The sequence below is a fragment of the Chanos chanos genome, chromosome 1 (assembly GCF_902362185.1).
Source record: "Chanos chanos chromosome 1, fChaCha1.1, whole genome shotgun sequence".
Taxonomy (NCBI): Eukaryota; Metazoa; Chordata; class Actinopteri; order Gonorynchiformes; family Chanidae; genus Chanos; species Chanos chanos.
Window position 1 is genome coordinate 21697953 of NC_044495.1, and position 19512 is coordinate 21717464.

The window sequence follows — 19512 nt, forward strand, 5'->3', positions numbered from 1 at the left end:
TGTGTTTTAATCTGTGTATTGCACTGTCTATATGTCCTTTAATGAACACTGTCTCTCTGTGGAGCAGTAACTCTGTCTGTCTAACTGAGTATCTGTGTTCTCTCTGTTTGTCAGTTCACATGTCTGAGCAGATCTGACCTCACCTCACAGTCACAGCCATTCTCACAAAGGAGAGGAGCAAACAGCATCAAGTGTTCAGACACACACACACACACACACCCCTCTTTGTAGATACATACATCTTTTCTTTCTGTCTGTCACACTCACTCACACACATATACAAGCAAACAAACTGCACTGGTCAGTGGATGAGCTGGTGTCCGACCCAGAGTAACCTCTTCAGTCCAGTGAGGAGGGCTAGGGGCCCCTACCGTGGGCTGGTGAGGATGGTGGTGGTTCTGAAGAGCCTGCTTTGGGTCCTGATTATCCCTAGGACCAGTTCTCCATTCACCCCAGCTGGCCTGGTGATGTGGGTCACAGCTACCAGGTCTTAGTGGGATGTTTCTGTGTGCAGTCTGATGCGGACTGAACCAGTTAATGGATTTAATTCCACCACAGATCTGTATCCACAGTCTTTTCTTGCCATCCAAACATCACAGAACTTTCCACATGGAACATCTCTTAAATGAGATACCAGAGATAGTGTAAATTAAAGAGTGTTAAATTACATCAGTTACATTAATCTCACCACAGTCCATTCACCTGAGTCATGTTACATTAACAGTGCAAAGGTTACTTTTACCTACCAACATACAAGTCATTAATACAGAACAACTCTCTCAATCAAAACACAACTTAAATCTCTGAATAAAATAAAGAAAAGCTGATAAAATACCTGAGTCTATATTAGGTTCCCTCTGACACACAGACTCTTACCATAGGCCTTTTCCTGCTGCGCTTCTCCTCTGCTGTGCCAAGCTGTAGATCTCCTGCAGCTGCTTCTTCTGCTCCTCACTCAGAGGAGCTGTGAGGGACTGATACCAGGCTGTGTCTGAACTCTGCACTCCTGTAGCAACACATACACACACACACACACACACACACACACACACCTGGTCATCTTTGAGATAAGCAGTGAAGGACTGATATGAGTAAGGAATTGCAGAAAGCAGAATTGCTCAGATAGCCAGATAACACTAAAAGTCAAGACTAGACCCAGCTTGCATAGACCAGTGCAGTACATATACTGGATGCTTGATGTAAATACATACAGAGAGAGAGAGCGAGAGAGAGTGCGCGCGCGCGCGCGAGAGAGAGAGAGAGAGAGAGAGAGAGAGAGAGAGAGAGAGCGAGCAAGAGAGAGAGAGCACAAGAGCGAGAGAGAGCGAGAGAGAGAGAGAGAGAGAGAGCAAGAGAGAGAGAGTGCACGCGCACGCGCGAGAGAGAGAGACAAAGAGCACGAGAGAGAGAAAGAGTGAGAGAGAGAGGGAGCGTGTGCGTGCGCGTGTGTACGTCTGTATTTAGGACATACGGAGGAGGGCAGAGGTGAAGAACTGGTACTCGTCCTCTCCGTTGTCATAGTCCAGTGGAGTGCTGTACTCCTCTAAGGGTGTCCCATCAAGAGCCTCTTCATCCCAGTAATCGTCATCGTCATCATCCTCGTCACCCTCGTCATGGTCAGTCGGTGTACTTGACGACTGGATGATATTCCGGTTTTCATTGACTTCATCTTCATCACTTGGTATCTCCTCTGACAACACACACAGGTGTGTCATCCATCACATCAAACAATTTAAATATTACGCATGAAATGTAGTCCACTGCTGTATAAATCCAGGACTTCCCATTTCACATCCAGTAAAGCTTTGTCGAGAATCAGTCATGTGTACTGTACTGGTTTCTTAAATAACATTGTTCTGTGATATTAATGTCAACTAAAAGTACAGCACTTTGCAGACACCTTGTGGGAACCGAATTTTTCAACAAAACATTTCAAGGATTATGCTGCCTAAACAGGCATTACACCAAATTAAAATATACTGTAGTTTTATGTTGATTAACACAGATTTTAGATATGCAAGACAGCAACAGTATCCATACAGACAGAAAAAAATCCAAATCAAAAAATCAAAAATCAAAGAGCACTGGCACAATGGTAAATCTGACTATCATATGGCAGAAATAAAATTTAAGTAGAACTGGACAGCAAAGTCATTCATACATCAGATCTGGATATTTTACAAAAATAACATGAAAACATGACCTATTAAAATCTCTGAAGCTAGACATCATAATCAAGCACCGCTGATTACTAACACACCACAGCACAACGTAAGAGTGCTGGAGGGGTTTGATGGGAAATGTAGTGTAAATTATTATTTAATTCAGTTGTTTTCAGTCTTTGGAGTTATTGTAGTGTGAGAAACTAGACACAGACACATGCATTTTGCATTCAGCTCTATTTCTCTCACACATGTGCACAGAAAAACAAACATGAGGTGTGGCTGACTGTTGCCTCAGGTTTAAATACTCGCACGTCTAAAGGGGTTTCTAAACACAGCGCCATAGGACGACTGCACACTGAAGTGTTCATCTACATAATAGATACCTTTATCCTTTTCTCTTACCATTCTCGTCCTCCTCTGAGCACTGTGCTCTGGTAAGTTGCTGGGGTTTGTTGAGGACCCGGGAGGCATAGATGTGTTTAAGACCCAAGAAGAGCAAGAGGACAGAGGGCACAATCTGCCCAGCGACCCCCTCTAGCACAGCTGGGCGACTTGGCAGCTCCAGCAACACGCTCAGACCGATGATGCACATCTTACGGTCATGAACCCTGCAAACACACAAAACCAAATCAGCACTGTTAGAACTGTGGTGTTCAGGTTCTAGTGTTCAGTTTCATGGAATCATCACCATCTAGTGGAATAGCATGAAAAATCAGGGATAATATTGTGCCACTGAATGTCTGTAACCTCTAAGTACTGTTTCTGTCTCAGACTTTTATAATTAAAATGTTGTGAGTTAGTGTTATTGACTGATGCACCTCCTTAAGGTCTTGTCTCACAGAGCAGAGAACCATATAAGATTCATGTTTCTCATCACAGCTGTGACACATGAATACGAATGCCTTTATTGTCATTATACATGTACAATGAGATTCACACCTGCCAGCTCTGACCAGGCTTTCCATAGAACACTCACAGCCTATGCAGTAGTAAGCACCAGTGCATGAATATCACACTATGCAATAATCGTTCAGTGAAAAAAGGCTCCAGCAACTACATCAAAGACTGAATGATCAAGAGTAAAATATGAATGGACCGAGTGTTACAATCATAATATTGTAGTTAATGATCAACATCAATCCCTAATGTCTCACTTTCTTGGTGGTCCACGTATGTACACTTGAAAGTGTGAAATTTAACTTTAAATTTCTGACACGAATGGAGCGACTGGCATTTGACTGAAGTTGTCTATGAAGCGTAGATTCAAACCGAACAGATCTTCAAAGTATATGGAAGCAGGTCAGCAGGTTAAGAAACTGAGGAAGGAGAGTGCCAGTCAAGACTTCAAAGGGAAGCTATTACTTTTTTTAAGACGGACACATCAAAACAAAACCTCATTTTCTACCTGGGAGACATTGTTTACTTTGGCATGGTCAGCGTCTAGTGTGTTCAGGATTCTAAAACGACTTATACCCAAGATATGAACCGTTTTTATGAGCAAAAATATTATTATTTCAATTTGAAAATTACACTTTTCATGCACTATCTGTAAAAAAACAGGTATATAAAATTGCAACTACACAGACGTCTAACTGTCAGAGAGCGCCTCAGCCAGGGCCAGACGTGTTCATATCTGATGTCTGATAAGTTCCGAACTTCAAATGCTGATCGGTTTGTCTAACTCTGGAAATCATTTAAGGCATGGTAATTAATGGTTTACTGATGGATTGAACAAATAGAGCGACTTTTGTGAGATATTACATATTTCTCGCATAAATGTACATTCTTTATTGCTTTCAGTAGGACACTTACCCCAGGAAGAACTCTGTGTCATTCATCCACTGGTTGATGAACTGCGCTGTGATTGGCTCAGGGCTGTGTGGGAAGCGGATATTGTCCAGTGTGTGCATCAGGAGGGCGGGGTTGTAGTACAGAGCAGCAATAGCCACTTGGAGACACATGGTGCGCAGTTCATTGGACATTACACCACGTGTCAACCTCTCCAAAACCGCCTCCACAAACAATGGGATACACTGACACACACACACACACACACACACACACACACACACACACACACAGGTAAGCATACATTATTTTACTGAAACTCGAACACGAGTGTTGTTTAATACGTAAGAGATATTCCTGACTCATCTAGTCACTATGCAAAAACACACCTCTCCTCTCTCACCTGATCAATGCCTCTGTTGCGACATTGTAAGATAATGACTTCCAGCAGCTTGGCTGCGTGACACTGGGCATCCTCTCCTGCATCATTCGTCAGGACCTGGAGAACAGGAGTGTAAAGAAGTTCAGCAGCAGCCTTGGTTGTCATCTGTCTGATCTGCTGTATTTTCATAGTTCACTTTGGGTCTACATTTGATAAGAACATCAACAGTGGATGAGAATGTGTGTAGAAAGAGAAATAAAATATTTACACAAACTGTTCCCTCACAATACCACCTTCATGCTCGATACACCGTTTAAATGTCAAGTTCTCACGGCGTATTTTAACTTTGATTATCATGAGCCCAAGCAAACAGAACAGAGAATCTAAAGAGGAATGCCATCATCAACATCAGCATCATCATCATCATCAACATCAACAGTCTTTTCATTTTTGGTATGTGTAATGACCTCTCTAATTTGGAACGTGATCCTCTGTTAAATCACACACTGACCGGCAAGTCAATCTTTATCCACGATACAACCCACACCTCATTTCTATAGGGTTTTTACACACTAGTTCAGTGCTCACTAATTTGGACTAAAATTCCATGTTAGTGCTGGAATCAAATAACACTAAGTACCATAAACTTTTGCAAGTGAACACAATTTGAAATGTACAAAATTGCCAGTGAAAATTTATTCCATCAGTCCCTAAACAGTTCTGTGAAAGTAATAATAGACAGTCATAAAGCATGAACTGTGCAGTTATACACATAACCTCAAAAACCAAACGACACAGTTAACATTTGTAAAAATCTACAATCAGACATCAACTTTGCATGCTGCATAAAACTTCTTGCTTTTCCCATGAAAGAACATTTATCATATTTTGGGAATTACTGATCTAGTGTGAATTTCTCCCATTTAAGGTCATGAATAATGGTTGCTTTTAAAAGAGAGCTTTAGGGGAATTTAAAATGATCCAGCCACACAGTGTCACACCAAGTCTCCTTTCCCATCAGGCCACATTCTCTGGTTCATTTCCTCCCTAAGTGTCATTGTAACAAACCTTTTTGCACATACTGTAGATGACCTCCAAGTGTTTGGGATTGGACAGCAGCATGTCTGTATCGACGGTAACATAATTGTGCAAGAGTGGCATCATATCTAAACATAAAAAGAAACAAATACCACATTACCACCAGCATCGGCATAATAATCGCCAATGTTCCAGCAAAACAGTACACGTGAGCTCAAAAAAAAAAAAAAACCCTATCTAGAAAGAAATGGATTGAGCACAATCATGAAAAGAAACCAAAAGACAAAGTTTTGTCTATGCAGATTCAGTTTTGAGATTCTCTGACTCAGTAGACTTTAAAGGCACGACCAAAGAGTATGAGCTCCTCTGAGGATGCCTCCTATGAGGCCCTCTGTCTGTCTGCTGGAGCCTCTGATGTAGCAGAGCCTTTGAAAAGAGTTCTTTTCAACTCAGGCAAGCTAATAATACTAACACACACATACAAACACACACACACACACACACACACACACACACACAAGCTGACACACTAACAGGACTTAATCAAAAAACTGACGATCCACTGACTTTTGCAAAAAAAAAAAAAAAAAAAAAAAACCACAACAAAAAAACCCGTGACCTCATTCAGCTTGGGTGGATTAGACAGAAGTAAGTTGGCTTAGCAGGAATGGATAACTTCCTGTCATATCAGTTTCAGGTCTGGAGGAGACCTTACTCTGTCCCGGTTAGGCCTGTGTGTCAGCGGTGAGGTCATACCTGTGAAGTAGTCCAGGCAGTCCTTCTGGAAGACGTCATAGAGCACTCCTAAAAGCTGCCACATCTGAGGTGAGATGGACTGACACGTGAGACCAAACGCCAGGGACAGAATCTCCTCATAGAATTCTGAGACAGAGACACAAGGAGGACAGGAGGGAGCAAAAGACATGGAGGAACAGAGGGTCAGGCCAAAGAACTACAAAAGTCAACAAATTTCAACTGCTTTACGGTTACAAATATATTGTCATAAAGAATGTACACTACATTAAAATATATACTACAGCTACATTAAAACATCAGATCAAGAAAACTCCAGAACAAATAACTCATAAAGATTCATATACAGAATTAACAAATGAACCTACATTAACAAAGTACCATGAATTAAAGCAATGTTCTACAGACTGCACGAACAATAATATCAGATAAAAGTCAAAGGATCTAAACTAATAATTTCTTTTTTTTGTTTGTTCATTCATCTGAGCTACCACTGCCAGCTAAGAAGACAGCAAAAAATGGGCCTTTACAGGACTGTCATTGGCACTGTCTGTTACTCACAACACTGTTGCCCATTATATTACCCAAGACACTCTGTCTCCCACAGTTCTTTACTACTGGAGCTCATAATATTTCATTCAAAGGATCTATCCATTAAGACAATTTCCTCACACTATTATCACCACACCAATGGCAGAAAGGATCAAACAAGAGGGTGGCCATTAAAATAGACTACACCTTTGGGATTTAGGCTGTGTTAAGATTAATTAGCTTTCCTAATTAAACAGACAGTCAGAGCTGTTCATTCACAAAAGAGCAAGATCTTACAGTTACGCTCAGAGCACGGACAGCTGAGAGGAATATTAATTTGACTGTAATAGAAGAGAACGCTAAAAAAAAAAAAAAATAGTGGAATGTCAGTATGAGACCAACAGTCACATTTTATGCACACATTAACCCACACAAACACACACACCCACACACACAAACACACCTGCCATACCATTGATGGGTTTCTGGAGGACAAGACCTATCACCTGAAGGCAGATCCCTTCCAACTGCTGAGTAATCTACGCACACAGAGAGACAGAAAGACAGAGACAGAGAGAGAAAGAGAGGGAAATTATTGACTAATGTTGGTTGTTCTAATTCATTCCTGTATAGAGGATGTGCACAAGTGTATAGAAGGATATAAATGCATCTCTGTATATTTTTTTTATGTATAGTAACCCATACTTCTGTTTTAATATTATATATGTATACTGTGAGTGTGAGAGAAAAAGTGTGTGTTGTGTTGGTTGTGTTTGTGTGTTTCTGTGGATCAGGGACATCTCACTGACCTCTTTGTGGTCTTCCATAACGGTGAGGATGGTGTCGATGGTGCTGATGACACCCAGAGCCATAACACTCTTCTCCTCACACTCCTCATATTCTTCACTCTGAAGAACTTTACTGAAGATCTCAGCCTGCGCACACACACACACACACACACACACACACACACACACACACACACACCCCTCTGTCATATTTTACACGTTAGAGAGAGAGTGTGTGACACACACACACACGTCTATCATATTTTACACGTTAGAGAGAGAGTGTGTGACACACACACACACACCCACACCTGCAATACCTGCTCATAAGCTGACTAAAGAGACTAAAACTGATGAGGTCAGGAAACAATATACATATAAATGCACAGTGAGAGATTTCAGGTCAAAGTCTTAATCCCTTGTTTGTGATCATAATCAAATTGCACATCAACTCAAATAATCATTTCACCTTAAAATAGGTACAGAAGGGCATTGGATTGCATTCACTCCATTATACAACTAATGTTTTCTTGTTAAACTTTTCATATCTGTCATGAATTTGTCATCACCTGAGAAAGCTAAACCACCCAAAAGCCCTGGAATCAAGTTTTAATTAGGGGTAACCAGGTTACATTCCCCAATAACTTATAAAATAAGATATCTGTTCAGCATCAACTGATGCAAAATAAACAAACTGCGTTTCACTGAAGAATATTAGTAGTGATTATTCACTTGTCTAAACCCGACTGGCAGACACATAGTAAAAAAAGAAAAGAGAAAGAGAGAGAAATATAGTACTGGCACACTTCTGACATATTTAAGGAGGTGTGCTGAAAAAGGTGGATGATTTGCGTGGCTTTCTGCCGATTGATTGATGTATTTCATTCAGGGCAATGTTGGCGCGCATACAATGGAGCAAAAGACACTCAGCCAAATATGAGAGAGTGGATTTTCAAAAGAAATGACCCAAGATAACCATCAAGTTCATTTCAAAACTGGGAGAATCTTTGCTTTTAGGAGAACAGACCACTCTTTGGAGTGACAGACAGAGAAAGGGAGTGAATGAAAGGCTGGGAGGGTGAGATAAGAGAGAAATCCAGATACAGAAAGAATGAGAAAGAAATTCACAGAGAAGAATATCCGTATGAAGTACAGTACCAGGTTCTGAGTCATGTCCACAGCAATGACAGCAACTTCCTGGTTATATTCACAGATCATTTTCTGGATGACATTGGTCAGGTCGTCATTTTCTGTCTCCTTAATTATGTGCAAAAGCTCCTGCATCACCTGCTTTATGAAAGGCCTAATGTAGACTTTAGCTACGGAGAGAAAAAGCATTAATAAAACATCAAAATGCTTGCTTTTGAAAGGAAGATAGGGTGCATCAAAGAAGGGAGTAGGTATGTCAAAGAAAACACAAATGGAAAAATACAACACAGGGCACAGTGGAACCAATATTAACGTAATTGAAAAGCTAAAATAACCTTTCAAGCCAATACATTAAACTCACTTCAAAAGGACAAGAAGAAGGGCCAGACACAGAAACACAAAGGCCCAGTTTACACTTGGTTTTAAAATGTAGATCCGATTGGCGATTGGATCACAAGCGGACAGCGCTAAATACAAGTGTAAACGACCACCAAGACACATTGTGATCTGATGGCTTGCCGAGGTGGTCTGGGATGCATTTGACCACATATCTTTTGTAGTGTAAACGCTAATGCATCTTGATGCCTCCCCGGCAGTGACTAACGTAATAACCTTCTAGTGAAAGTGACGTAGCAGTAACGAAATCCAAACACAAGCGGTCAGCTGGACACCTTGGAGACGCATGATAAGACACAGGCCTAAACGGCAGCGTGTCTCAGCTGTCCACTTGTGATCTGATTGCCCAAGACGCATTTTAAAACCAAGTGTAAACAGGGCCAAAGAGAAGTTATCCAAAGATTAAACCGACTACAACATCACAGCAGAAGCGAGATTCAAACGAGGGGGAGAGTTCTGAATACTGAAGCATTCTGAGAGGCACTGAGTCACACCGTGTGCCTGTGTAACACACACTCTGAGTGTCAGGGGGACATGTCAACACACTCACCTTGCTCCTGGTTGCTGACCAGTGTCTGGAGTGCGATGGCTGCCTCGACTTTGACGGGCATCTCTGTATCGGATATGAGGTCCTGTTTGACCAGCTCTACGGCGTTCCTCAATACGATCTCGTTATGAAACTTCAGAGGACTGAATGAGTGCAGCACCCAGCAGGACTACACACACACACACACACACACACATCAGAAATCACATCCTTGTTTAAATGACAACTCCCAGCCATCTTCAAGTTGTTCTAGGATGAGCAGGAAAACCAACACAGATCCACACAACATAGGGAACATAAACAAACATCTGCTCAAGCCTTCTGTCCATCCATATTATGCCAGACCTGTCATTGTTTACAACAATCTGAAAATCTCAAAAAAGCTCATAGTCACACAGATTAATAAAACCACATGCCTGTAAACACATCTTTCCCTAGCCTAGAGATCAGTCAATGGAACTGGGCCAAATAATAAAACCTGTAATAGCATTGGACTAAAGTCATTTATGTGTGCTTTATTTTCAGTTCATCATTACAGCATCTAGGAGGTCATTCTGATAGTCTACAGTGAATAACTGATCTTACTGAAATTACTGTGAGTCATGTCCTGTCACACTGCATCACTTCCAAAAGTCCAAATAGAAACGATAGAAACAAGTGCAATTTACCAACCAAAAAATGAAATAAATAAAATAAAGTTTTCCCCAAATGTCACCTCAGTGTACAACAGATGGTGAAAAGTAACATCACCTTTGCAAGTGTGACAATGCTGAAATAACAGATGTCTCAGCAACTTTGACAAAACACTGGCACAGCAGTGAGGTCTTTCATCAGAGAACAAGTGAGGGGAAACAGTGTGGAGAACCAATGACAGCTGTTATTATTGCTTTGGTATGTGATCGTGTCTGCCTGCAGGCACCAGGGTTGAACTGAGGTTTAGAATCCGGAGTAGTGAGAGTGAGGAAGGACAGCTGTGAAAGACACCCAGTTGAAATAAAACCAGTCACTGATTACTAAATATAAACTCACATTTACAGTGCGGAGCGTCCAGCAGGACTGTGGGAACATGGAGCGCCGTTAAAGACGTAACCATTACAGGACTTAATATTGATCTCACACCATCACAATTAAACCACACACACGCGCGCGCGCACACGCGCGCGCGCGCGCACACACACGCGCGCGCACACACACACGCGCGCGCACACACACACGCGCGCGCACACACACACGCGCGCGCACACACACACGCGCGCGCACACACACACGCGCGCGCACACACACACGCGCGCGCACACACACACACGCGCGCACACACACTTACTCGAGCTCTCAGGTAGCCCAGGTTTGAATTGAGTAGTGGAAACACATAGTTTTGCAACATCAGCTCCATCTGCTCCCTGTACACGCGCTTCTGCACACAGAGAGAGAGCACAGGTTGTTATTATCTGACAGGAATAACACTAACACATCTTTAACACCTTAAGCTGAACGACACTCATACCTGATCATATCAACAAACATATCCAGAGATATAATCATGTATTGTATTCATCTGTTTCCCTTGTCCAGCATCAACCAATATGTTTGCAGAAGTGACGAGACACAAGGAAGTTAAGATGGTCTCCCGTAGGCTCAGTGTCAGATCAATGTCAGATAAGATAGCCCATACATTAAAATACAAAACAACTTAGAATTTCTGAGAACTATAATAAATTTAATAGTAACATTAATCTAGTAAAGCTAGCTTCTCAGAGCCACAGACTAGAAACTGATTGTGTGAGTCAGAGAAAGCAGCATCATATTTCAGTCAAAGTTTAGTATTTACCTACTGCTGAATCACTCTGAACTAACCTTAAGCAGTAGTTCAGCAAGCGAACCTATGACATGCAGTGCCCCGTCCTTCCTGCGGGGGTCAGCATTGACATCCAGCAGGATCTGATGACAGAATTCCATGGTCTGGGGCAGGACCTAGGAAGACACCATAAGGAGTGCAAACATGAGCCATGGTGTTGGATTCAGCCTGGCTCTGCAATATTAATAAGGCTGACTGCCTTCCATGACCCTAACCTTTCCTCTTGACTGTGTGGGGATATCAGCTCTGGCCTAAAGGTTCAAGAAGCGGGCTTGTGACCAAAAGGTCGCCAGTTCGATCCCCTGGACCAGCAGGAAAAATGCGGGCGGGGGGAGTGGATGAACAGCCCTGCCTCAACGCTCCCTGAACACCTACGGCTGAAGTGCCCTTGAGCAAGGCAATTAACCCTCAGCTGCTCCCCGGCCGGGTACTGTAGCTGCCCACTGCTCCTCCTCCTAGTGTGTGTGTGCTCACTGCTCCTAGTGTGTTTGTACAGGATGGGTCAAATGCAGAGGTTGAATTTCACTGCTCACTGTGTGTGTGTGTGTGTGTGTGTGTGTGACAAATAAAAAAGTTAACTTAATATCAAGTGTGTCTAATTTTCTGATAAAACTCAATTCAAGCATACAGAATTTTGCCCAGACATTTTACTAAATAAGCCAATAATGAATGAAACAAAAAGAAGAGAGTATGGTGATTTGGGGAGTTAGAGTAAAAGCTATTTTTGAGGTGGCCTCATTTGGTAAGGGCAGACTCACCTCCTTCCTTTTCCTGGCAGCTTTGATCAGTAGACTCTGGGCTGCAGTGGCCGGGAACACATGTTCATCATACATATCTACAGTGAGAGAGAGACCACAGAACAAAATATGGTTCACACACACTTCGGTCCACATAGTGCAGTTCCATTCAATCACCACTAGGTGTCAGGCTTCAACAAGATTTTTTCCCCCCCCCAGATTACCAGTGTATGAAGACTGAAAAACACATACACCGTTTTAATGACAGTGTGTGCCTGTGTAATAGACAGAAAGCAAAGGAGTTTGAGTCAGGCTGCAGGCGACAGAGAGAAAGGTAGGAGCACACTGACTGAATTTCATGCGGATGTATTCGTATGGGTCCTCCTGCCACAACTTCTCATCCTCATCCTTATAGCACATGAGCGGAAACACGACCTCCTGAGTTATAGTCTGAAAAGAGGAGGGAGAGGGAAAGAGATGACGGTAAAAAGAACACCGTGAACTCTGAGTGTGTGTATGCACGTGTGTATGCATGTGCTGAGTGTGCATTCAAATATGTCAGACCTGCATGTGAGGTTTCATGTGTTTCCAGGTGATGGAGTGTGAGACGCTCTGGTTCAGGTAATTCAGCGCGTGCTGCAGGACACGAGGAGCCACATACTGTTTCTGCCTGTGCTGATCGACCACCTTCAGTAGCACCTACAGCGAGACAGGAGAACGTGGTCAGAACACACACACACACGCACACGCGCACGCGCACACACACGTACACAAATACATACACCAAAACTCACTCACCTGCTGGATTCCCACAGCATACGTCTTGAGAAAAAAGTCAGCAAACTCAAAATATTCCTTTGTCACGTTGCCTGGGCTTCCATACCTGCAAGAGAACATGCATATGAAAAGAGAAGATACATAAACACTACACTACCACATGCCTCTCCAGGAGAATATAATTAGAATAAAAAAAAGACACCAGTGAACTTTACAGTTATAAACTAAAATGTACAATTCTTCTGCAGAGCATATTTGGATCGATTAATGCATCTATTTTATCTGTTTTAAGTAACATGAGGTCAATCAAATCCTGCTTAGTCTGTGGTAATGTACTGACCTCTCAAACAACCTGGTGATGATGCGTAATGCCCATTTCTTACACTTCCACCAAACCAGCTCGGGGCGGTCATCCTCATCCACCTCCAAAGTCTCCTAGCAACCATGAGACAAGCTTCCATTGAAGAACTGCTCTCTGGTTAACAGTCCAGTTATTTTTCATGACAAGAATGACCATCTGTTATTCCTTCAGTATGAGTTAGGCCAGAACCACTAGCACGGCCGTAAGAACCAGTGTTCTTAGGCACTATTTAGTCAGCTCAACCCCTGTTTATATAAACAAATTTTGTTTTTCACCTACAATATTTCCTTTTTTGAAAAGTCGATGCAGTAAATATATTAACTTAAAGGCCTTGTTATGGTATTTAAGAAAAAAGACTGGTCCAAGAGGGAATCCAATTAAGAATTTGTTCAAAAAGTTCATTTGTAATGCAAGTCTTCATGGAGACCCTTTGAAAAGTTGAAATTACTTCTCCTTTTCCTTTCTTAAAAGTTGAGAATGTCAAACTTGTAATTAAACAGTCATCTAGCAGCGAGTTGAGAGAGAAACTTAAGAGAGAAAATCAAGAGTTTGGTCTGGTGTAGACTCGTGCAGTAGTTTTATGTGTTAACAGAATACATATCAAAATGTTCTCAGGCAACACATGAATTTCTTCACAGACTATTCAAACTTGGTTAAAAAACATGCCTCTGATAAAAAATAGTCTTTTCATCAGATATTTAAGGCTGAAAAGCCATATTTTACTTCTGATGCCAACATATGGAACTAATAATTTCTTCTTTTTTGCATGGATGTTTCCTTTTCTTTTAGAAATTCTTCCTTGAAATGTTTTTGTTGAGTACATCAGGATCCCTCTAAAGAGACTCATATTAAAACCCTTGCATTAAAAAATTTTGAGAAAAACATCCTCTAAGAAGTGACCTGGGGGAATTGCTGGTATATCATCCTGAGTCAACTGTGGCAAAACACAAACACATAAATCTGCATATACAAATAAAAACACAGTTACACGTCCTTACCGGGGGAACACTCCTGTCTACAACAGCCCTCAGTATCTCCATCCACTGGGTCATGACTGTGTTATTGACCAGGTGAAGAGGAAGTGAATACTGCACATGCACACACAGACACAGAGAGAAAAGGGCGGGGGGAGGGGGGCACGAGGGAGAGTAAACGAACGAGAGAGAGAGAGAGAGAGAGAGAGAGAGAGAGAGAGATTATACCCCACCAAATAAAATGAACAAAAACAGCCAATCAAGGCAAAAAAAAAAAACCAAACTCTGACATTATATTCTTCACCACAGGCAAGTGCCGACCTGTACTAGCGCGTGGAAGATCTTGAGGATCTGTTTCTGAATGAGCACGGAGAAGACGGTGGAATCGGGCAGAAGCTGAGACATGAGCTGCTGCAGACGCGGCAGGAAGATCTGCATGGCTGCCAGCAGTGGATCCCTCTCCTCAGCCTTCTTAAACCTGACAACACGTTCCACACATATTCCACATCAGGTTCAACATCACTACAACAAGCTCTTTCTCAGCAAAACCTCACGAGACCCTAGCCCACAACACACTCTCTCATCAGATACACAAAAGGAGGGAACTCACTCGTAGGTCTTGACGAGCTGGTAAAGGGCAAGCAGGCTTCCGTACCAGCTGCCGCTGTTCTGAGACTGAAGGTACATGCCAATCTTATCCACTATGCCAGTCCAGCGTCCAGGGAAGTCGTGTTTTATTATGGCACGCAAACACACAGTCAGTTGGGCCCTGGCGGGTGAAACCAAACCAAAGTAAAACACAGAGACCCAGAGAAAACAAATCTCTTCTCACATGAACATACAAGCAGAATGTTTAAAATCAAATATTAATGCGTCAGGTTTTGTCCAGGGAAGTCATGTTTTTAGCATTGTTTAATACACACATGTATCTAAAGCCAATCCGGGAGCTGTTTTTTTGGCACTGACCGTATGGACTCTGGGCACTGGATGATGGCTTCCACTACATTCTCTCGGATCTGACCGCGATCGTTCTCGTGGATGTTGAATGGGAAGACCACCTCACCGCGTGCTGGCTCCCTGTCTGGCCAGTATTCACTCACCATGTTCTTCAGGTAGATGGCAGCTGCCACACAGAAACATACCATTACCCCACCAATTACTTACAGGCAACACTACAGCACACTTGACTTACTGCATCATCTCAAAATGAATGAGTCACACAGAGGACATATACAAATGAAACTGAGTTGAGAAAGCAGGTTTAGTACATATTCATTCTTAAAATTAATCCAATGGTCACATTTCATGCCTTAAGATTCTTGCTTTGGCTCTGACAAAACCTAGAACACATGACCACAATCAGAACGTGTATCTAGCAGTTCCATTTGTGACCAGACAAGGACTCAACCATCTGACAGCTGCTGTTTGGTCACAGTTGGACCTGTTGGCTTAGCAGTCATACTGACATGAAAGTGGCCTTATTCATACAAACCAGCTCCATATAGCTTAAGTTTAGTTTAGATAATTAACCTGTAAGGTCTATTTAGACGTGTTGCCACTGTGTGAACATATCCAAAAACAACTTCTGGTTGTTTTATGTGGTTGTTATTCTTACCCGCCTGTCTCACCGGAAATTCCACATGCTCAGACACAATGATTTGCAGCAGAGTGGGGGCAAAGTTGATAATCTTGTAGGACTGAAAGACACACAGAGGTACAGCTTCAGACATGATGAAAGTTGTCTTGGACACCAGAATTATGTATTGCTTCGGAGGGTCTAGTCAAACAGATCAGTCGAAGGCTAAGTCTGATTAAAACAACTGTCTTCATATCTAATATGGGCTGGTGTTCTATGAGGAACTTCTGTCTAGTGCACTTGCATGGCTTCATTTGGGATTCTGTCATATTGCCTTGAATCCGTGCAGACTTAGTGAGGAGGGGGAAAGGAATTAGAGAGGAACTATCTGTTAATGTTTCGTTATTCTGTTTTAAATGGTTTAAGTCAAGGGTGTCAAAATCCAGTCCTGGAGGGCGATAGTCCTGCTGGTTTTCTCGTCGACTAACTAAATACACTCTCTAATAGGCTGAAGAGTGTGCACACCTGTTTTCAAGGTGAAAATCAACAGGTAACTAAGAGGTGAAAACAAAAACCCGCAGGACCCTGGCCCTCCAGGAATGGACTTGACACATGTGGTTTATGTCAACAGCCTCAGGGGAGTAATGCTCTCTTTGGTGCCATGCACTATGGGATACCAAAACCAACCTCAAAATGATCAATCTGTATAACTGCTGTGACTGTTTGCAGTTTTTCCATCTTTACCCATTTTCCTAAGAAGTTGTGATGGAACTGTAAGGTGCCAATATCCTTACTGAAATTCACAATTGTTCCCCAGTGGGTCGTAAGGAGATACAACTGATTTGGTGGCGGTTTCAAAGGACAAGGAGAAACCACACATTTAGTGACATGGACAATGGCAAAGTGAGATCAGAGAAAAAACTGGATTTCAATCTGGTGAAAACTACATTTCCATGTCAAAAAAAAGTTAAGGGCAAACTCTCCAACTTTATTGTGCTCTCAGGCCGGCTCTTAGCCCTGACAACTGATGCAGATTTAGATCGTTCTAACCTAGCCTATTCCGTTCATGGAGGATATGGGCACTAAAACAAAACTAGGCCTGCTAGAAAAGACATCTGACCGAAGAACAGCGGTAGCTTTGTGTCCGGAGTGAAGACACTGTAGATTGCATAGAGTTGCATCATTTGGTATGTAGTAATGCGCAGATTATTGAAGTTCAGGAGAGCCAGGGTTATCTGAGTTCTTTGATTAATACTTAACAAATCATACACGTTTTAACACTGCAATGGTAGCAAAATCAGCTGACATTTCTACCAAGCAACAATTCTAACTATGCCTGTGCTTGCTGTAGGGAACTATGAGAAACAGTGAGAGACGTGGTAGTTGCTTCTTTGTTTATGTATTAACAATCAACCATGATGAGCGACTTTAACTTCTTATTCCTCATGAGTCTCAAACATTGCTGATCAGCATTGTAAGTGTTAGATGCAGCGGCATTACATAACAATACAGACCGAAGTAACGGATTTGCTCAAATGTGTATATAATTTATCATGTGTGAACTAGATTCCATTGTTCTCTCATGTCAAGTGGCTTCCCTGTGCATTACAAACATTTGCAACGTTAGCGCCGACGTGTCAACGCGCTGTTGCGCTGCCGCGGAGCAGTTGTATCGTTAAAAGTTACAATGAAACAAGGTCAGATTTTTGGCACGTACACGGACTAGAACCTCCGACCCAGGCCTCGGAATTGAAATCGGAAGGACGGGCAGACATTCCCGAGCTCCTCCGTGGATGGGTAGCTAATCATTCAAGCTACTCCACTCAGAAGAAATACAAAGTTATTGCGGGCGTGTACCCACCTGATTCAGCTCATTTTCTGCCGCTATCCTGAGATTAGGGTCAATCGTTCCTTTTAATGCCTGTATTATGCGATTAGGATCCATAGGGCCTGATACCAACGGACCACAGTCTACCTTTTGACAATTAACTTACATTCACCGTTCAACATCCGACCAGGCGAGCTGACAGCCCTGCCCCATTTTACCGGCAAGCAGCAGGCGGCCGTCGCAAAGCTTTGTAAACACATATGATTTACGGTAGTCGTTTTATCGCCATGGAAACCACTTTGAACTCTGTCGGGACAAAGAATTCACTGAATATAGGATAGAAATTCCATCTTGGTTTAAGTGCCTGGTTAGCCCTGCGTAATATGCAGTAGTGCATTTGGACAGGACATGGGGAAGGATAAGCTGGCTGATCCAAGCCTAAGGGACTCCAGGCAATTTCTTGCCATCGGAGTTCTGGTCACATTAAAAAGGACAAAGATAGGAATAGGATTTTGAGAAAAGGACTATATTATACATATGCAAAATCAGTGGATACTCACTCCTCCTTAGACAGTTGACAGAAACATTTAAGGAGTAATGTGGCACAGGTAAAGTGTATGATTTTTATCTCATCTCACAGGCCTCAAATGACCCAGTGAATACTGGATTTGAAACACATGTTCTTGACAGTGCAAAGCACTACCTGTTCTACTACTGAATGCTATATATGGAGAATATATTTTTTATATATTTTGAATAAGTTTAGAACTGTGTAAATAGAACACTGAGTGACTGCAGTGACTTGAAGTACAAATTGTTTGGGAACTGTTTGAAAACTAGAGAAATCATAACCCAAGATTAAACCTGGACTACAAAATGATAAATGCCATTTTGGTATGCCTGGAAGTTAGAGGAATGTCGTATACAAAGGTGAAAATCATTTCACTTTGCAGTTAAAAACCTAAACAAGTGCTCAACCATGCTGGTGTAATTTAAGTCAAAAAGATTGTGCATGGGAAACATTTAATCAATACATTTATTTATGTATTATGGTAAATCACTGGGAATGGCATTGAAGCATGACATGACCTAACTGCTATTTGTGTCCATGTGGATGCTGAGGCAAGGAGGGATAGGTCAGTACCTTCTGATATCCTGCCTGAATAGGTTCCTCTTAATGAAGGATCTACAATGTCTTAAAGAGATGCAGAATAAAGCAAAACAAACTGAACTGCTCAGTATTTATTTTGATTTTAGGCACAAAGAGGGACCATTTGGTTTTGCCCATTCAGCATTCACAATGTCATGTTTATTAGGCCTCTTCCAGTGCTCTGAAACACACACGCACACGCTCATACATACACACACACGTACACACATACATCACTAAGCCCATTCTGGAAGTTTTGTTTTTAAAGTGCTCCAGTTTTGTCAAGTGTTATCAGTAACATAATTCACAATCATTGAGGCAATTCAAGAGCTACAGCAGCCTTGAAAGCCAACCCCACCCCCTCCAAAGAAAAAAAAAAAAAGGAAAGAAAAAAAAAAAAAAAAAAAACTTGCCTCCCCCCACCCAAGAAAAGAAACAAATACAGTGAAAACAAACAAGGCACCAGTTGCAGACATTGCTTTCAGTCATAATATGGCTCAGACCCTTCCCATAAGAACAGTGAGCAAACAGCTTAACAGGTGTGAGTGAATTAAGTTAAACCAGTAACCTGAACACAAACTCACAATTCTATGAGAACAGAAGGATTTGGAATCAACATACACAGCAAAAGGCAACCATCAATACTGTGTGCAAAAGGCGTGCAGAGAACATTCTCTGACCACAGCTGAAATGGGGCATCAGTATGAATGATCTTAA

General features: G+C 42.1%; 1 protein-coding gene across 2 annotated transcripts; it reads right to left on the reverse strand.

Moving 5' to 3' along the window:
- Nucleotides 1–265: 265 nt before the first annotated feature.
- Nucleotides 266–17762, reverse strand: ipo8 (importin 8). 2 transcript variants are annotated; one of them, XM_030773301.1, is made up of 25 exons: nt 17679–17762; nt 15857–15938; nt 15208–15364; nt 14852–15010; nt 14563–14719; nt 14266–14355; nt 13247–13341; nt 12928–13012; nt 12694–12828; nt 12480–12579; nt 12151–12227; nt 11392–11508; nt 10862–10951; nt 9541–9706; nt 8604–8764; nt 7467–7592; nt 7130–7196; nt 6130–6255; nt 5404–5501; nt 4357–4452; nt 3978–4198; nt 2568–2773; nt 1472–1690; nt 877–1006; nt 266–620 (listed from the first exon to the last, which is right to left on the reverse strand). In XM_030773301.1, coding segments are annotated over exons 1-25 (3045 nt in total). In that variant the 3' UTR covers nt 266–619. The 2 variants fall into 2 exon arrangements, with proteins under 2 accessions (XP_030629161.1, XP_030629152.1); XM_030773292.1 differs by having other exon boundaries at nt 7121–7196.
- Between the last annotated feature and the right edge of the window lie 1750 nt (nt 17763–19512).

Bases quoted from the DNA above. Each gene is read 5' to 3' on its own strand.
- ipo8 (XM_030773292.1), bottom strand. From the start codon at position 17,762: ATGGATCCTAATCGCATAATACAGGCATTAAAAGGAACGATTGACCCT. The intron at 15,939-17,678 runs GTGGGTACACGC...TGTGTCTTTCAG, and splicing joins CAGAAAATGAGCTGAATCAG to TCCTACAAGATTATCAACTT. The intron at 9,707-10,861 runs GTAAGTGTGTGT...GTGTGTGTGTAG, and splicing joins TGGGCTACCTGAGAGCTCGA to TCCTGCTGGGTGCTGCACTC.